The 18,903-nt window shown below is 43.3% G+C and overlaps 2 protein-coding genes across 3 annotated transcripts in view; one reads left to right on the top strand and one right to left on the bottom strand.

The window, feature by feature from the left end:
- The window catches only part of PLEKHA8 (pleckstrin homology domain containing A8), a 31,287-nt gene extending 29,756 nt beyond the window's left edge, over positions 1-1,531 (bottom strand). For both annotated transcript variants that reach the window (XM_041466294.1, XM_041466295.1), the window contains exon 1: positions 1,409-1,531. In XM_041466294.1, coding sequence (XP_041322228.1) covers positions 1,409-1,448 — 40 coding nt within the window. In that variant the 5' untranslated portion in view covers positions 1,449-1,531. The remainder of the gene's footprint in view (positions 1-1,408) is intronic.
- A 471-nt stretch (positions 1,532-2,002) lies between these two features.
- On the top strand, positions 2,003-9,748 carry FKBP14 (FKBP prolyl isomerase 14). Its single transcript, XM_041466296.1, has 4 exons — positions 2,003-2,317; positions 5,060-5,211; positions 7,861-7,988; positions 9,324-9,748. The coding sequence occupies exons 1-4, from the start codon at positions 2,109-2,111 to the stop codon at positions 9,480-9,482; spliced, it is 648 nt and encodes a 215-aa protein (XP_041322230.1). The 5' UTR covers positions 2,003-2,108; the 3' UTR covers positions 9,483-9,748.
- The last annotated feature ends 9,155 nt before the right edge of the window (positions 9,749-18,903 follow it).

The raw sequence follows: 18,903 nt of genomic DNA, 5'->3' as shown, positions 1-18,903 counted from the left end.
TCTTCATCTTACCATCAAAACAGAAGACCAGCTGATCCTACCACAGGCACACTCAGGCACCAAAAATGTCAAAAGCCAGTCAGTTATCTACAACATGCATTGTTTCTCGCAGACACACATTCCCAGGTCTCATGGCACGAAACCAAGCACGAGGGTTCCAGACACATCCCAGCATCTCAGCAATGCAAAGAAAAACATGTAAAACTTTCGATCAGCTGAACCATAGGTGGTGTTAGTATGGGGAAAGGACTAGCATCACTACCACAGTTCTGCAATTGACATGAAAAGGCAAGCATGGCTGCTCCTACTGCCACTTCATAATTCAAGAGCATTCACAAATAATTAACAACAAAAGAAAAAAAATCCATGTCTGTTCACTGAGACCAGACAAATTTTGATTGTCATCTCAGAACACCTATTGCCTAAAGGGGAAAAGTCACAGCAATCTTCTAGCACAACAATAAATCCAGCCTCGTGCTGCTGCTGCCCTCCCCATTCCTAGCACACGAATTCAACACTCGCTTGTGCTTCAGCTTTTTCTTTGTTTAATTCTGATATCCTACACTTTCCCAGCTAACCAGAGCGCTGCAGCTGTTCCAGCCTCTCGGGAAAAAAGTCAAGCAAGGCGGCAGCCCTTGTACGCACACACTGCTGAGCAACACTCGCACCTGGCAATGTCAAGGTGCTGGTGGTTATTTCTCTCTGACCTTCAAGTTTCCAAACTGTTCCCACAAACCGCAGAGGGGTCTGCACCTGGCAAGACCCCATCCACAACCCCAAACCACACGGCGGGGCCCCACCTGACTCGAAGGCATCCGGCATCCATCCCACGGGAACACAGGGGGCTTCTGACCCCACCACCTTTAACCTCTGCTGAGCAAACCCTGGCCACACACGGCTGCTTCCAACCTGCCGTGACAATCAAGCCTTCCGTGGCACCGGAACACCCGAAAAATTTAAATTTGGGCCTGGAGCTAGCCGGACCCCCTCCACCTTTTTTTTTTGCCTTTGTGGTTTTTTGCGTGCCTTCTCATCCGAACCCCCCAAGTGAGACTGAATGGCAACAGTTTTTCTCCCAGCTCTGGGAATGCCCCAAATCCTCGCTAGAAGTTCCGCGGGGGCGTGCGGAGAACGGGGAAGTTCGCTGCTGGAGCTGTGACCCAGAGCATCCAAACTACCCAAACCCCAACCCACGACCCCGGACGGGCACTGGCACCGGGATAAACGCCGGGCAGTGACGATAAGGCAGCGCCGGGGCTGCTCCCCTGCATGGCGGGGTCAAGGGGCAGCGCTAACCCGCACCCAGCAAGCGCAGTGAATATATATACATGTATGTACTTGTATAAATACATCTAGGAGGAGATGACGGCGCCCGTCCCGCAAAGGCTGAGCACTGGCAGGAACTCACCGCTCAGGTAGTTGGTCCACTTGTACAGGACCCCCTCCATGCCGGCCGGCCCCCGGCCCCATGCAGCGCGGCCGCCCCCCGGCGGGGTCACGCCGCCCGCCGCCGCCGCCCGCGCTCCGCCGTGCCGCCCCGGCCCGCGCCGCGCCCGCCCCCCGCCGCCGCCGCCGCCACGCTCTCAGCGCAGGGAGCGCCGCAGCCGCACAGCCACGGCACGTCCCCGCAACACTACGTCAGCGCAACCCGCGCTGTGAATCGCGGCTCGCGTGACAGGCGGGAGTGAGAGGCGGGCGGAGGGGGCAGGAGCGGAATGCCCAGAGCAGGTGGCCTCTCGCGGCCAATCGGAACTCGCCCTCGCTGCCGCCACCGCCCAATCAACGGCCGGCAGCGGCCGGCTCTATTGTGCGCGCGCTCCGCGGGGCTGCCCCGCTCCTCGGCACTCCTGGAGCGCCCGGTCCGCCCATCCCACCTCGGCTGCTCAGGCCTGCCGATTGGATGAGCTGAGAGACGGACAGGGACGCACCCCAATGGGCGACAGCTCTCCCTGAGCTCACCCTGCGCGGAGCCAATCAGCGAGCGCGGCGCCGGTGCCGGGCCGTCGGGAGCCGGGGCTGGCGGCCGTGCGCGCCGCTGCCACGTCGGACGGGCCGGCCGGGCTCGGGGCGCGGGATGGCGGCACGCTGAGAGCAGCCAGGCGGCGGCGATGGCGGCGGGGCTGCTGCTGCTCTGCTCCGCCCTGCTGTGCGCCGCGCTGGGCTGCGCGGGCGCGGCGCTGATCCCCCCGGCGGCCGACGTGAAGGTGGAGGTGCTGCACAAGCCCTTCCTCTGCCACAGGAGGACCAAGTGGGGGGACATGCTGCTGGTTCACTACGAGGGCTACTTGGAGAGGGACGGCTCCATGTTTCACTCGACGTAAGTGAGCGGCGCGTCTTCTCCGGGCGAGCTGCTGGCTGAGCTTGAGTGGGGAAATATACATGTACACACACACACACACACACATATATATATATATATATGCGTGTGTATGTGTATATATATGTGTATATATATATGTTATATATATACGTGTGTATATTATCTGTATATATATATATATATATAAAAAATAGGATCGTAGAATGCCTACAGTTGGACGTGACCTTAAAGATTCCTTCACTAGATCAGGTTGCTCCGAGCATCCTCACCCGACGCGCCTTTGAACGCTGCCCAGGTTGCTCAGAGCCCCATCCAGCCTGGCTGTGAACACCTCCAGGAATGGCTTGTGAACAGCTCCCTGGGCAGCCTGTTCCAGTGGCTCACCACCCTCAGAGTAAAGAACTTCTTTCTAGTATCTAATCTGAGCCTACTCTCGCTTTAAAGCCATCACCCCTTGTCCTGTCACTACACACCCTTTTAAATTGTCTCTCTCCATCATTTTTGTAGGCTCCCTTGAGGTACTGGAAAGGTACAATTAGGTCACCGTGGAGCTTTCTCTTTACCAGGCTGAACAATCCCAGCTCTTTCAGGAGCGGTGCTGCTCCATCCCTCCAACAATCTTGGTGCACCTTCTCTGGACTTGCTCCTTTATGTGTGTGTATATATATATGTATTTATTTTAATATAGGTGATCTTTTCTGGTCATGCTTTCCTGAATCCAGGCCTCTCACAGGGGTCCACAATCCATCTGCAAATAGCTCTGTGAGGAGCCTTTTGTCAGGGGCAAGTGGTTTTTTGTTTGGTTGGTTATTTTTTACTCCTCCCTGCCCAAATGCCCAAAAGCAATGCATGAATGCCGTATTTGTTTTGGGATAAAAGAGCTTAAATAACGCTGCATAAACTTGTCATTGGGGTCCCTCCCATTGGTACCTGTTCTCAGAAAGTTTGGTGTGAAGCAGTGTCTCACAGTGCTGTACAAGGTGAACACCAACAGGAAGGCCAGTCTCCTTTCCCAAGGTTATAAAATAAATCTTGCTTAGCATTTGTTTTATGGTCAGTCCGTAGGAAGTAGAGCCACATAGCATTTTTTAAAAGATGGGGATGTTATGCGTGGAGCACCTCTCCTGTGTGGAAAAGGCTGAGAGAACTGGCACTGTTCAGCCTGGAAAAGAGAAGGCTTTGAGGTGACCTAATTGTGGCTTTCCACTACCTGAAGAAAGATGGAGAGAGACTTTTTGCAAGGGCATGTCGCCACAGAACAAGGGGGGATGGCTTCAAACTTAGAGTGGAGTTAGATCAGGTTATTAGAAGGAAGTTTTTTACTCTGAGGATAGTGAGACACTGGAACAGGCTGCCCGGGGAAGTTGCTGACAACCTGGAGGTGTTCCATGCCGGCTTGGATGGGGCTCTGAGAACCCGGTCTAGGTGAAGGTGTCCCGGCCTATGGCACAGGGGGTTGGAACTGGATGATCTTTAAAGTCCCTTCCAATCCAAACCATTCTGTGATTCTGTGATTTAGGTGCAGGTTTTGCTATTTGATCTCAGCGGTTTAATAGGTCTTGTGCTATGCATAAATTTCTGTTTGGTTCCTAAAGCAAACTACAGGCAGAGAATGAAGCAGACAGGCGGAATAATTTAAAAAAAAAAAAAAAAAAAAAGTTACACGTGTCCTTCCACCAGCGGCAGCACAATCACAGCTTTTCATTATTCTTTACCTGCCCTCGACCAGACAAGTCAACATACCAGAGCCACAGAAATGCAAATAGGAGGAAGAGCCAGAAATTCGAGGGAGTCTGCTAAGAGCCTGCAAGGACTTGCTAATGCTGGATGTCCTGTAAAACATCAGCGAAGTGTTGATAGTGGGAGACAGCAAATTCAAGTCTCTGCCGGCTACCTGAAGGCTACTTTTGTATATGAAATAAAAAAAAAAAAAAGACAGTTTTGCATGTTTATGCTCTTGCAGACGATTCAACTAAAATCTCACTAATTTTCTCTTCTAGTTAACCTGCCTCTTTAAAAGGACTTCTAGTGACACACTAAAGTTTTTGCTGCTGACTAACTTCTGTAAGTGTTCTGGTTTCTTCTTAAACATCTCTCCTGCATGACTAGTAAATAGAGCTTTCAAATTCCTTGTCTGTTAGTGGAGTGAAAGTAGTCCGGGTTGTACCATCTGGTTAAATCAGAAAAGGGTCTTGTCTCCCAAATCTAAAGTTGAATGTTTTGCATGCAGTTGTTTCTGTTTTTTTTCTAGACTGTTACGTAGTTGCTTTGTTGGTTCCCCCTCCCCCCCCCCCCCCCCCCCCACAATGTCTTCTTTTGAAAGAGATGAGACTGATGCTTCTGAGCATGTTAAAATGTATATTGCTATGATAACCATGCTGGTCTGTGATTTGCAATTTACAATGGCCTTGACTGTAGATTTTTAAGAAAATGCCTTTTCTGGTCTGATCAGTTTCCAAGTGGAAGTAGGTGGTCAGGGAAGTGGAGGTGGAGATCTGGGTTGTTAGTGTTGTGATACACACACAAAGTAATTATTGTTTTATTTCTTTCCACTTCCCAAAGAGCCTTGTCATGCAAAGCATAAGTTTTACAGGCTTTGAAAGTGTAGGTCTTTCACTGAAGAGGTGTCAAGGTGCTGAATGGTGCTGTGTTTGTATATCTACATTGTGAGCATATTCCATTGACCCTTTGTGGAGCTTGACGTTTAAATACGAAGTGTTTTATTCCTTTCTTTTCCAGTCACAAGCACAACAATGGTCAACCTATGTGGTTTACACTTGGCATAAGGGAAGCTCTCAAAGGCTGGGACAGAGGGTTGAAGGACATGTGTGTGGGAGAGAAGCGGAAGCTGACTATTCCACCAGCCCTTGCTTATGGAAAAGAAGGGAAAGGTAAAACATGTGAAGCACTCCCCTTGCTCTAATTGTTTCTAAACTCTGTGTTTTTCTGTTATTCTTGGCCTAAGAGGTTAGCAAGCTTTCAAGCTTTCCAGGTTGATTCCGTTAAAGAAGAAGAATGGAGAGAGTCAAGTGCTCTTTCTCATAAATTTGTTTCCTGCAGTAATATCTGTTAAGTGGCTGTGTGGTGAATGCAGGGAAAAAACCCAGAAACTGATGGAACCTGCTGTGCTGTATGTTCTGAGTGTCTTTTCTGTTAGTGCTGTGCTCAACAGTGCCCTGCTTTTTCTTTTTTTTATTTAGTTTGGTTTTTTTCCTCCCTTCTTTTACAGTCAAGTGGAGGTGGTTGCTTAGGTAACAGTTGGCTTTTTGGCTGTTGGATCTGTTTTTGTGGCAATACTTCATGAATGTGCCATGTGCAAAACTCATTCTTGCTTTCAGGTTTCTTTGAGACCCCTAAGAAACTCCCTGTACTGCTTCCCAACCAGTTCTTAGATGATACAGTAAGAAGTCACTGTTTATTTCTCCATATAGGGACATTAATTATTTTCCTCTTACAGCTATTTTCCGTTTGGGCAGTGGTCCCTGTTATCCACAGTAAGATGTGCATGGGCAGTCGCATTGTCACCTACTGAAAATGCACTGACTGCTGTGCAGACAGATATAAACATCTCAGCCTGTCTGCTACTGAGGGTGTTCAGGGCTTTTCCTTTCAAATATTTCCAGATTCCTTTAACAGGATGGCCAGATTTGGAATGTGCAGTTAAGTGAGTGACAGCTTGAATGGTTCTACTTCCGCTTTATGGGATTTGTTTTAGTTACCTTTTTTTGAGCAATTATTATGAGTATTTATGTCATGACAAGAGTTGCAACAAATGACCTACAGTAGTGGAAGGTTCCAAAGCAGAAAGGATAAATGTCTAGAAACATGCAGGCCATCCTGCTGATGTTCTCTCCCATCACTACGAGACTGTTTTGGGAATGAGGACTGTTTGCATTTCTGTGCCTTCTGGCAAGTAGGGCTGCACACAGCTTAGGACTCCATACTACCTCCTGCCAGGTAGTATTCATTCTTACAGTACACTTCATACTCTCCTTTATTAAAGGTACCTGCTCAGCACATATTTTTCTGGAAGCCCTGGTTTACAGTTCAAGATACAGTATTAGAAGTAATCATATTTCTTTGTGGTTGTCATTTAATCTTTATGCAGAGCTCAGCTGTAATTTTTCCACAAAAATATGTGAAGCGTTGCAGTGCTCATGTAGTTATCACAGGCCTAATTGTTTGATTAATATGTAAAGCACTGTAGTTGTTCTTCAAAGACTTGCAAGCTTCACCTCTGTGTTTACTGCAAGAAGGTTAAACAGCTAAAAACTGCTAACTGCTGTAAGAAATTATTTGCTGTAGGAAGACTTTGAAGTATTTGAGCATAATTATGTTGCTGTTTTCAAGTGATGCCCTTGAAGATGGAATTATTTAATTTTCTTCATACTTTCATCCAAATGTACATAATTTCAATAGCCTCCCACCTTGGTTGCTGTCTGACTCATCATTTGAGTCAGATGCCTTTTTCTGTAAGACTCAAAAAAATTACCTGTGTTCCAAACCCTAAACAGGGCACTGTGCCCTGTATTTCCAGAAGATTCTGCACTTTTATTCATCCCAGAAATCTCCAAGCCTGTTTGTTGTTGCAGTTAAATTAACACCATAATTCCAAAGTGGTAGATGTGGATTATTTTTCCCTGTCTTCTCAAGGCACAGAAATATTTTTTGGGCTACTGCCATCCAATATAGGGATATATTTGGTCCTATTCAACCTCTGTATAAAGGAGCAAAGTGATGTGCTAAAAGGTCTTTGACAGTAGCTTCAGCCATCAGCATGAGAGCATATCACATCTCTGTCAAAGCCAGTGCCTGATAAACTGATATCCTTGAGGTGTGGTGGCATGGGGGAGTGCTCTGTGGCACTATTAGGAAGTTACCAGTCTGTTCACCTACATCAAAAATGATGTTGTGATAACACAGGCCTTGTGATCAGGTTTGGGTACTTGGTTTCTGCTGTGTGTTTGGAAACAGCTCGGTGCTTTGTGCCCTGAGTCCAGAGACTGCTGTGGGAGACCAGCATCATCCCTGGCTTTCTTTCCCTGCAAAAGAGTTTTTCCAGGGGCAGAACAGCAGATACAAGGTATCAGTTGGCAGAAGAGAGGAATCTGGGGACTGATAGGACATCCGGAGGACTAAATTCTCCCTTCCTGCTGCCCTGTACATTAGTCTTGGCTCTAACCTGTCTACTTCACTGTTTTCCAGTTTATCTGGCTCTGGCCATGAAAGAAAAAATATTCAAGAACACTGTTTGATAAACTTGTGATGGTAATTGCTGAATAAGAGCTTGTATTAGCACCTGCTAGTCTCCAACAAAATCAGTTGCGTCTAAAGTTACATTTATGCAGTAAAGGCTGCTCAGAGTCCAGGCTGCAGGGTGAAATGGTTGTGGTCATCACTGTTACAGATACTTGTCCTTACTAGTTCAAATGCAGGCTGCTTTGAAATGACTAGGCTTGCTGGAACATTGCTCTGACACATGTGGCTTTTGTATGTCATTGAGTATATAGTTGGTTTTAACTTTTCTCCATTTTGGGCAGGAAAAATTCCACCTGAGAGCACACTGATTTTCAACATTGACCTTCTGGAAATTAGAAATGGACCAAGGTCTCATGAGTCATTCCAAGAGATGGATCTTAATGATGACTGGAAACTATCCAAGCAAGAGGTGGGTTATCCTTCTCTTGTGAGCAAATCTAACAGGATGGGAGAGTGGGAAAGAATGCACATCTGTGCTGCACTGCTCTGAGCCTTGCATCCTAGTGAAAATTTTGGTCTGGAGGTTCAAAAGGAGCCTTGGTAAGCTGAGGATAGACATGTGACTTGTGTGCTGCACGCTTGTGGAAGACTTGGATAAAGTAAAGCATCTTAGATATAAAACCAGACTTCAGGGCTTTTTGGATTTAATTGCTGATTTATTAATAAACTGGGATTCCTTCTGCTGCAGGGCAATCCTATTTTATAGCTTTCACTCTATGAAGGACATGTATTCAGCACTATTCACCATCTGTTTGGCTCTCATTTTCAAACTTCTGCTTTTTCAGCAAAAGTGATCCATGAGAAGCTAGTATAAGCCACTGAGTTCTTTTTGATTTGGTTCTGGTACCAGTTTACCAGACTCAGAAGGCTAATTAATAATTTGTATGCATCAGACAGTCAGTGTGTATAATGTCTGCATATTAGGAATGTAAGCAATAACCCTAACAGATTCCAGAGACTGAAGTGACTAAAACAGACCTGAAACATGACCCATGGTTCTTATACAAGTGGTATCTGTTTAATAGATGAATATGTTGGTATTGTAATTTTTGTAGAAGGCTCTGCTATTCAGAACACTTTGTGTCTCCATAGTTAAACCTCAAAAATTTACTAAAAGCAATCTGAAGTTGTTGAAAACACTGCTTACCATTACTATCTACCTCAATGTAAGTAAGTGTTCCAGTGGTCTGTTTAAAACCTGCCTTGGGTCTTCATCCTTAAAAATTTTGAGACATCTAGAAATCTTTTAATGTATTTCCCATTGAAGCAGCAAACACTGAGATTGCGGACAGATTTCTGTATATATCTGGGGTGGCTGTTTATGTGTACTGGGTTGCTAGAGTGCTAGAATGTGGAAAAGCTGTCTCTAACCAATTGGTAGCTAATAATTTTTGCCCAGCTATTTTTACTTTACTGTATAGACATCAGAAGACAGGCTGTCCTGACTTATTTTTTGAGTCAGATACCATAAAGGTATGGCAACAGCTTTTTTAAAAACAGCTTTTTTAAAAACAGCTTTTTTAAAACAGCTAGTTTTACTGTCATTTCTATCACTAAAGACCCTTCATTCAAAGAGACTGCAGAATCAGTTAGACAAGTATTATTCTGGCAGTGGCATAGGAAGGGAGGTATCTGTTATTTAATACCACCATCCTGAGTGCAGCATCCCTCTGTTATGCTGCAGTAATCAACTCTTTCATAAGTCTGAAAACTAAAATGTTCATTCTCACCTTTTGTCTAACAGGTCAAAATTTACTTGAAGAAAGAATTTGAAAAGCATGGAGCAGTGGTAAATGACACCCAGCATGATGCTTTGGTTGAAGACATATTTGATAAAGAGGACGAAGACAGTGACGGGTTTATATCTGCAAGGGAATTCACGTACAAGCATGATGAGCTGTAGAAAGAAAAGAGTGGCATAATTTTTTTTGACACAAATAGCAGTGACTTAGACTGTCTGGTTCTCGTGTCATCTTAATTCTCTGTTTCGGAATTGACAATTGCTGTTGGCAAAGAAACACTTTGTTTATATAAAAGAGAATTTCTGTTCATTATGTACAAATGTTTTAAAGTATTTTAAAGTGTGAAAATGTATCTCCTCTGATACAGCGAAGACTTGCACATCAGTGTTTTTGAAGTTTTGTATTAAATTATTTTTCAGAAATGAAACAAACTTTCCATTTATCATTCATTATGAAAATCAAAATCCAGTTCAGTGATTTGTTTGTGTGCCAAGGTCACTTTCAGCAGCTACCTTATGTATTACTTGTAGTCTGTGGCTTAATTACTTGACCTTCCTTCTTGAGTGTCACTGCTTGAAAAGCAGTTTGCTGACCTTGGGTTTTTTTGTTGCAGAATTTTAAAAGATGTAGTAGAAGGCATCAGCATCTATATGGCTGAGAAACTGATACAAAGCTGAAGGAGAAGAATGACTATCATGTGCTGGTTTTGCCCTTCTAAAGGGAGAGTGTTACCACCCACACCAGTAATTGTCTGCGTTTTTCGTTAAATTTTGTGAACGTAGCAGGAGTTAAATTTCAGACTTGCCAGCAACAATCTAGGAAACAACTGTAATTTTTTGGAAAGCAGCAAGTTGTGCTGCAGTGCTGAGGTGGTCAATGTACACACACATTTGTTTTGAAACTCAGACTTGACATTCATCAGAAAAGCTCATACTTTTCTCTCACAGTTTGAGGGGGATCTTGAGCAGAATGTAACAAGTCTGAAGTTTTTCCTCTTTGCAGAAGAGACAGAGTATACTGACTGGAGGATCAGTATGGTCTGAAGAACAGTTTCCTTTGGCTTGTCTGCTTTGCAGCTGTGTGAGTTGCAGAACTTGTTTTGTTGCCCCTTTGCAGCATTTTTCACAAGTAGCACACAAGTGATATGAATTTTAAACAAAAAAATGAATTTTTAGAAAAAAAGAGGTGTTGAGGTAAGTGTTATGGTGCTGTGTCTTTACAGAGGTGGAGATCATTAGGATTTCAAACACAAAATTGGAGTTGAAAGAACTTTTTGGCAAATAAATATTTTGCAATTGTCCATGGTTTCTTAATTGAGAGGGCAAGGTATCTCAGGGACATAATTTATCCTGACATGAGTCTATGAACCTAACCTATGGGTCTGTGAACACAGCATTGTGCTTGCAAATTGTTGCCCAAAGCTATGTAAGGATGCAAAGCAAATCCAGTTGTATGAGAGTGAGATTGCTGCATTGCACTAACCCTTATGTACTGCAAACTGCATTCAGGGCTCTCAGTGCTGTAGGTGTGTTAGAATTTTCCTGCCATCTAGTGTTGCAACTGAGGATTAGAGAACTGCTTCACTGAACTGAGCTCAGCTGCACAGGAGCATTTAGAGAAGCCTGTCAATAGTGACAACTGGAGGGAAAAGAAAAGTTCTGAGGCACTGAAGTTCTTAGCACTGAAAAGTTCAGTGCTAAGCTGCTCTGTTTTGGTTTTCTTCCGGCATCTGACGTTTTGTGGGTGATGTTCTAAGTGATAGGAATTGCAACCATGTATTTTGTTTTCAGTAACCTTAGGTCTTTTTCCTCAGTGATGCCATCTGCTTTTCTTGAACCCAATACAACTTTTACTTACAATGCTGTGAGTTTTAGTAAAATAGTGTAGGAAAATGTCTCCCTTTTGTTTTAGGCTCATTTCCTGCCTTTATTCTTTTATTGTGAAGAAATAATGAATAGTCACTACCTATTTAGCTGTTCTTACTGGTCATGGTTCTGCATATTGATATTTTTTTCTCATTACTCACAAAAAATCAAGCTTGCCTAACATCAGTTTGCCCAAGGCTGGTTGCATGTTCTGTGCTGGCTGTCTTGATTTCCCCTACAGTCGGCGGAGCACTGGGCTTGTGTGGGCAGCTCATTGCACGTGTATTTATCTTGTATTGAGATAGCTGCCTTACCAAATGGAGTCTTTCTCTGTTGACTGTGTGGGGAACCTAGACAATTACAGCCTAGGCCAAGGGAGGATAACAGGGTATGAAGCTGATCTTTAAGCCAGTCTTGCCTAGATGTGGGGACTGACAGGTACCCAACCAACCGAAGAGGAAATACTGTGTGTGTGCTGCTGGGAAGGGCAGAACTGAGGCTTTCACTGGGTCTGAGAGGGTTTTAGATCATTGTTTGTAGTGTTTACTATGTTCTCAAAACATCTGGCTAGGGAATGAAAGCATAAAATCATGGAATAAAATTTGCCCATGTTACCGACCTCATACATTAAAAGTTAAGATTAAATAATGGGGTGCCAATATGTGACTCCAATAAGGGCCAATTGTTTCTTTTGTATTAAATAGTTTATAGTCAGTGACTGCTGTGAAATGTACATAGACATAATATTCTGTTTGGATTTTTAAAGCATTTCATAAAAATAACTTTCAGTGAACATATAGTTATTTGTTAATGCCAGCACAGTGTTAAAGCTGCAAGACCAAGATACTTTATTTGGTGTTGTGTATAGGTTTATGCCAACTGAGAGTATGGTTTTTCTTAGTAATTTTTTTGAAAGCTGTGTTAAATTCTGAAATTGAACTGAAAATGTTTTTTTTTAAAGTGCAGATTCAGCAGCAGATTTGAGAAGTCACTTCAACTTGATTATCATTTGCTACTGTTAAAAGTCCTCCTGTGAAGATGAAGGCTTTCTTAGGTAGAAATAGCACTGCCTCTTTTAATCTCAATTGCATTTGCTTGTTAATCCACAGAACAAACTGCTGCAGTGCCAGCAGGAGCCAGCCAGCAACCTGCAGGACACCAGAGGCAGGCAGCTGCCTGTCCCCTGAAGTGGGGAGGAATACTGCAACTTCAGTGGCACTCAGGAACATGTTGGCTGGCTTGTATGTGAAGTGTGAAGTGTATTTCCCCTGAAGAAACAAACCCTCACTGCATATCTGTAAAACATGGCACTTGAAAAAGTGGAGAGGGTTCAAAATGGAGCACTTTCTTTCTGCATCCTACAGCCTTCTTCAAATATTTCTTGTTAGTTTGTGGTTATTTTGGAAAATATATGGTGATGTTTTTTAGAACTGCAGCCTGTCATTCACAGCCAGTACCTAACAATTACAGTGGGAGTTGCTGCCTTCTGTAGGTACAGAAGCAGCCTTCAGAGCACATTTTATTTGAAAATTCTTGATAAGCAATGCAATGACAAGAAAGCTTTTGGCAAAGCTTCAGGAATGGTGCTTTAGTCTGAAATGTTTTTTAAAGTTTTCTTTTTTGAGATAAACTGACGAGGCAAACAGAATAAATCACTTTATTTGATTTTAAATCTTTTCAGTAACTTATGTAATAGAATTATAGAATCATTTATGTTGGAAAAGACCCTTAAGATCATCCAATCCAACTGTTAACCCAGCACTGCCAAGTCCACCACTCAATCATGTCTGAGTGCCCCAGCTACATGTCTTTTGAATACCTGCAGGTGTTTCAGTGGTTCCTCCACCACATTCCTGAGTGACCTCTCCTAATGCTTGACAACCCTTTACATGAAGAAATTTTTCCTAACATCCAAACTAAACCTCCCCTGGTACAACTTGAGGATATCTCCTTTTGTCCTGTGCCTTGTTACTCGGGAGAAAAGCCCTACGCTCACCTCACTACAGCCACTTGTCAGGCAGCTGTAGAGAGTGAAAGGGTTTTCCCCCCTCAGCCTCCTTTTCCCTGGGCTGAACACTCCCAACTCCCTCAGCCTCTCCTCGTCAAACCTGTGCTCCAGACCCTTGTGCAGCTTCATCCCCTTTTCCGGATGCACTCCAGCACTTCAGTGTCTTCTAGTAACAAGCCCCAAATGAACACAGGGTTTGAGCTGCAGCCTCACCAGGGCTGAGTACAGAGGGACAATCCCTGCCCTGGTCCTGCTGGCCACACTGCTGCTGATCCAAGCCAGGGTGCCAGTGGCCTTTTTGGCCACCTGGGCACACGCTGGCTCATGTTCAGCTGCTGTTGACCAGCACCCTCAGGTCCTTTTTTGCTGGGCAGCTTTCCAGGCACTCTGCCCCAGCCTGTAGCACTGCCTGGGGATGATGTGACCCAGCACTTGGGGGTTGAATCTCATTCAGCTGGACTCAGCCCATTGATCCAGCTTGTCCAAATCCCTCTGTAGAGCATGTCCTTGTGCTGCCAGGAACTCCTAAGCAGAGTGTGTTTTGGGATTATGGTGAGTACGATATGTTAGAGAGTCATAAAATTGCAGTGTTAAATACATATTGAACAAATTGCTGCCATTTCTTCTTCATCATATCTTGAATGAAAGTGATACATAGTTGGTTTCCTGAGTACTTGGTGTAAAATACAAGTTGTACAGGTCAGCCCTTAAATTACCTTTGTCGTAGGTGTTCCCCACATCCCATTCTTTATGCTGTTAGATACATGGGGTTCTATACCTTGATCCAGAAATCCTAGTTTCAGATGTGGGTGAGTACCAGCAGGCTTGGGAAAGCTCACTGCTTTGGGGCATTCTGGGAAAAGACACAAAGCTAGGGAAAATGTCAGAGAGAGTGGAATTATGTAGAGGGATGTGAGAAATACGAAAAGATTTTCTTTCCTAGATCCTTTGGCATCTGGTTAGTTGGAAGAAAGAGCACTGGCAGCTACTGTTGTAGGGACTGCAAGTAATAAGGCTAGTTTCTGTTTTGACTTTGATAAGAACTGCTTTGGACAGTTCCTATATGGAATTTAAGGCAAAATTTAAATTCACACTTCCAAGGTTTGTTAAAGAGTTTTCAGAATGGTATATTGAGTTTACTTCTTGAAAATACATTGGCCTCATCATAGAGTTTTTGCAAAAATGCCCAAAACACAGCCCAAAACACACTACCCCAAACCCCTGAATTTGTCTTCAATGCTGAATTGTTTTTGGTAACAGGAAATAGATCAAAACTGCTTATATTTGTATAATCCTGGATAATTTTAGCTTCTCTTGAAAGTTAATCGCAATGCTTACATTCTGTGTCCTAGTTTTCTCCAGGTTCATAGGAAAAACAACTCTCTGACAAAATAAAGTTCTTTCTTTAGCTATACTGCTTCTGTTTTCATGCCTGTGCTTGATTATGTCAACAGTTTCACAGAAGGAATATAATTGACAATCTCAGTGGGAGGCTGTATAGGGACAAGAACTTGGATATCATCTCTTCCAGCCTGGAGGGGATTTAGATGGAGGCTCCTACTGCATCACATTTCTTCCTCCTGGGAATTTTTGTTCCAAAAAAAGGTTGGTTTAGCTAGGGGTTGTACCTGTCAGAGAACATGTGGTATTTCTGTTAAATCAAGTAAAAAAAGTAGGAGCTTGGTTTATCTGAGAAAGTTGCCATGACAGAGGATAGTTTGAAATAGGATAGCAGGTAAATAATTTTTTTGCAAATTTTCTGAAGGTCATGTTCCTTGTAGGCTTGAGTTTGTCCAAAGGGATAATTTTTTTTTTCTTTTTACTTTTTTTTCTTTTCTTTTCTTATAACTGCTTTGCATCTTCATTAGGTTAAAAAGGATGAATCTACTTTTAAATATTAGGGTCTGATTGCAGAAATCCAGTGGAGCCAACTCATCAGAGCTCCCCAAATCCTAGCTATGTTTTCCTCTAAAAAATCTGATTCTGATGCTAACTACCATTAAGAGCTGCTCTTCATTTTAGACACGATGCTTCTAATTTCTAGTTTGTGTCATGACCTGCATAAGGAGATTAAATGATGCAGGATAATTGATTCCTCATCTGGGATTCAGACTGGAAGCATTAAATCAATCCTGTCCTCTTTCATCTTTTTGCCATTGCAATTTCTTTAAAGCAGTTATGTTTCCTCTTCTGCCACTTTCCCTGAGTAGTGAATTAGATAATACCTATTTTTTTGTGTGTGCTTGGCCTGCTCTCTCTCTGGGAGTAAATAGCAGAGTTTAGCTCTGGTCTCCCTAATCTGCTGGGATATCTCTTTAGAGAATTGGTTTTCATTCCACAAATGCAATACAAAATGGTTTTGGTGAACCTGTGTTCATCTCTGGGTATGGACTAATTGTAGTTGAAAGAAAATCATGACCTGCTGGATTTTACTCTTAGCAACACTGACCACAATACTTAAGAGAGACAAAACTGGTGGTGTTCCTTCATTTTCACAGAGGGTGAGAATTTACCTTTGCATCCAGTATCTCAGCCCTCATGTGCCATCATGTCTGTACTGCTGTTGTCACTACCAGCAGCTGGGTTAAAACCTGGGCTTCACATGTTCACGTGGACATCATGCTGTGCAGTGCACTCTTCCCAGAATAAATCATGTGAGGTTCCATTTTCTTCATGCAGGAAAAGCCAAATCTTTACTCACATAGCTTATTTTATACAGTTTTCACAGGCCTCATGTGCAACATCTATTGGCTGGTAGTTTTCTTACTACTTCATTTATTGGTCAGAAGATGATTTATGTGTATATGCTAAGGTTCAGGTTGTTTACATTTTTCTTTTGTGGGTTCTCATGGAACAGATCTAATGTTTATGCAGGTGCATATTCACCCATTCACTTATTTTTCACCCAAGAATCGGTTGTTATGTTAACAAACCATTCATACAAAGATTGTTTTCACATGGGAACTTGCAAAGTACTTGCTTAGAAGAAATGACAGGCTTGCTATTGATTTAACAGAGCAGGCCTGATTTTATGAGACCTTTCTTTTATAATTTTTCTACCTATCTGCAACACACTCTGACGTAATCCAACGCTCCACCTCTGCAAAACAGTCTGAAGCAAAGCTCCCAGACTCGTGGCGCTCACCTTGCAGCTGACAAATGAGCACAAACTGCAGTGGGAGCACGTATGGAGCAGAAGCAGCCAATGCTTCCATGCCTTTAGTACCAGATTCTGCTCCTGCCAACCCGAGCCAAGCCCAGCTCACCTGGGCACCTTTTGAAACAGACACAACCTGCACCCACACAGTGCTGGGGCTGTGTGGGATGGGCTCTGGGGCACCAGTTCTGCTCTGCCAGACCTCTGCTGGCTTTGGACCTTCACACCTTGTTTCCTGAGCAGGCAGCTGTCAGTGGGATGTGTCAGAGCCTCAGGACAGACTGGAATGGCACCAGCCAGGGTCGTGCTGTCATACCACTCCTTTACATCAGTACAGCTACAGGCAGGCTTGGAGAAAACACCAGGGCTCTTGGGCTAGCAGGGAATAGCAGAGAAGATAAGCAGGGGAATATCACTCCGTATCATCCACTTTTTCTTGGCTAATATCCACAGCAAACATGAGGAAGTTTAAAAACTCCTGGGTAATTTATCATTTACATTTCTCTGTTAAAATATGTACATAATGTGCAATCAGCATGAAACTTACAATACGGTGTGAGCTTTCTAATTTTGCCCATCCGTTAACTACTCTTGCAGTTGTTAACTACTATCTTCCAGTGGTACCTTGTGGATAAGGCCATTTATGTAAACATGGACTCTTTTATGGCAGAGATACTCAGTTGACAACATTTTAGAAAACACATTTTTTCCTATCCTTTCAGAATACAGGTGCCAAAAGCACTTCTTTTATTTTAGTTAGAAATATTTCTGTTATCAGTGATCTCTTCCCACCTTGCAGCTATCGACCCCTTCCAAGAATAAGGAAAATGGCTTAATCATTGAGAGAGATTTTGGAGTCAAAACTCCTTGAAGCCATATTGCAAAAAAACCAAACCAAAACTCTCCAAGTTTTAAGTCTCCTGAAAAATGGAATACTGGAAAATGCTGCAGCAAAAGCGTCTGTAGCCCAGGAAGGACATGCCACTGCTCACAGTCCCCAGTGAATGATGTGTATGGGAGGAGGGAAAAGGTTGCTGACCCAGGCATAACTTCTAGGAGTACTCAGCAGACCTGTTGCTGTGGTTACTAACCAGAGCCTCCCCTGAATGAGTGCTATTTGCACTGCACCAGATGGCTGATAAATCACACAGGGGAATTTGCTGGCCCTTGTGCTACTGTCCAGTCCTTTCTCCAAGTGCTATGATTTAATTTGCAGCAATTCACACATAGATTATTTAGTCATGACACACTAATATAAGACATGAAACTGCTGCAGGTGTGCAGTCACTTTAATGAACTTCTGTATCACCCATACAACAACAACAACAATGTATTTTGTCTTATGTATTGATGTTCACATTGTTGCAATTTGATGAACAATGCTAAGCTGAGAAAAAAAACCTATGCCTGAATTTTAATATAATTTTAATAACATAGTTACTGTAGCACATTTACTGCAGAGGGAAGTGAGATGCCTTTTGCAGTTCATCAGCCTGCCACAAGCATTTCTGTACAGGCAGCATCAAAAACAATGAAGCATAGATGAAGATTAAACACGCTCATTGCATAAGAAAGTAATGCTTTTGCCTCTGTATTTTCTGCTACTTCCTTGTCATTACTGCCTTGCCCTCTCAGGATGACAGTCCATCTGCCTGGACTATTTATTATTATGAGTCTTTAGCTATTGTCAAATGCTTTAGCCTCGCTCTTACAAGTGGCATTCTAACACATTAAAAAAGCCAATAATATTAAATATGTCTTGTGATACACTTCAGAGTCTGAAACATAAATATCCTGTCCCAGATTTCTATTAATTAAAATAAGGAAAACAACAAAATTTATGGAAACCAAGCAAGAGACTGATGAATTTTTGATACATTACTCCAAGAGTAGGCAACCTTCTTGACTGGGCAATGGAGCAGCTTGGTTGTGTGGTTCAGTGCTGTTGTGCCCAACAAGCTTCTGGACACTGAGAGTACCTGGAGCATGCCTGGAGTCCTTGCAGCACTCTGTCCCTGTCACACTGAGGAGTCGTGTTCTGTTCTGTCACTTGTGTAATGGGGATATGAATCACCTTCTGTGGTGCATGAGTAAGAGCTCAGCATCTAAGCCTGCTGCTGTGCCTACAGTCACTTTTTATGTACAGCTGCAGCCATTTCCATAGATTAAACTTCAATGGTATAATTGGATGAAGAGATTGCAGCCAGGATTTCTCTTATCTTTTTCATTTTGAACATTCACAGAGCTCAGCAAGTGACATCTTTATTTTACATCACAATCCAGCACCTGCCATCCCTTTTCTTTGTTATGGACAGAAGCCACCTTTAGTGTGGGAGAATTACTCTCAATTCTCTGGTCCAGTCTTCTGACTATATAAAATACCCCAAAACACCCAAGTGCCATTGATACTTCTTGCTCTTTAGGTTCATTCTATTACATCAGTTCAATTCACTAGCCTATGATGTAGCTATCATCTAGAGTCTCATAGGCATTTTCAATGTTACTTACTCTTCTGTATAAAAGGAGCTCTTTTCTTCCTGTAAGTCACTGTA

The sequence above is a fragment of the Pyrgilauda ruficollis genome, unplaced genomic scaffold (genome assembly GCF_017590135.1).
Source record: "Pyrgilauda ruficollis isolate IOZ18807 unplaced genomic scaffold, ASM1759013v1 scaffold2, whole genome shotgun sequence".
In the NCBI taxonomy this organism is placed as follows: Eukaryota; Metazoa; Chordata; class Aves; order Passeriformes; family Passeridae; genus Pyrgilauda; species Pyrgilauda ruficollis.
Note: the sequence above shows the minus strand (reverse complement) of the source record. Positions and strands in the feature narration are given on the sequence as shown.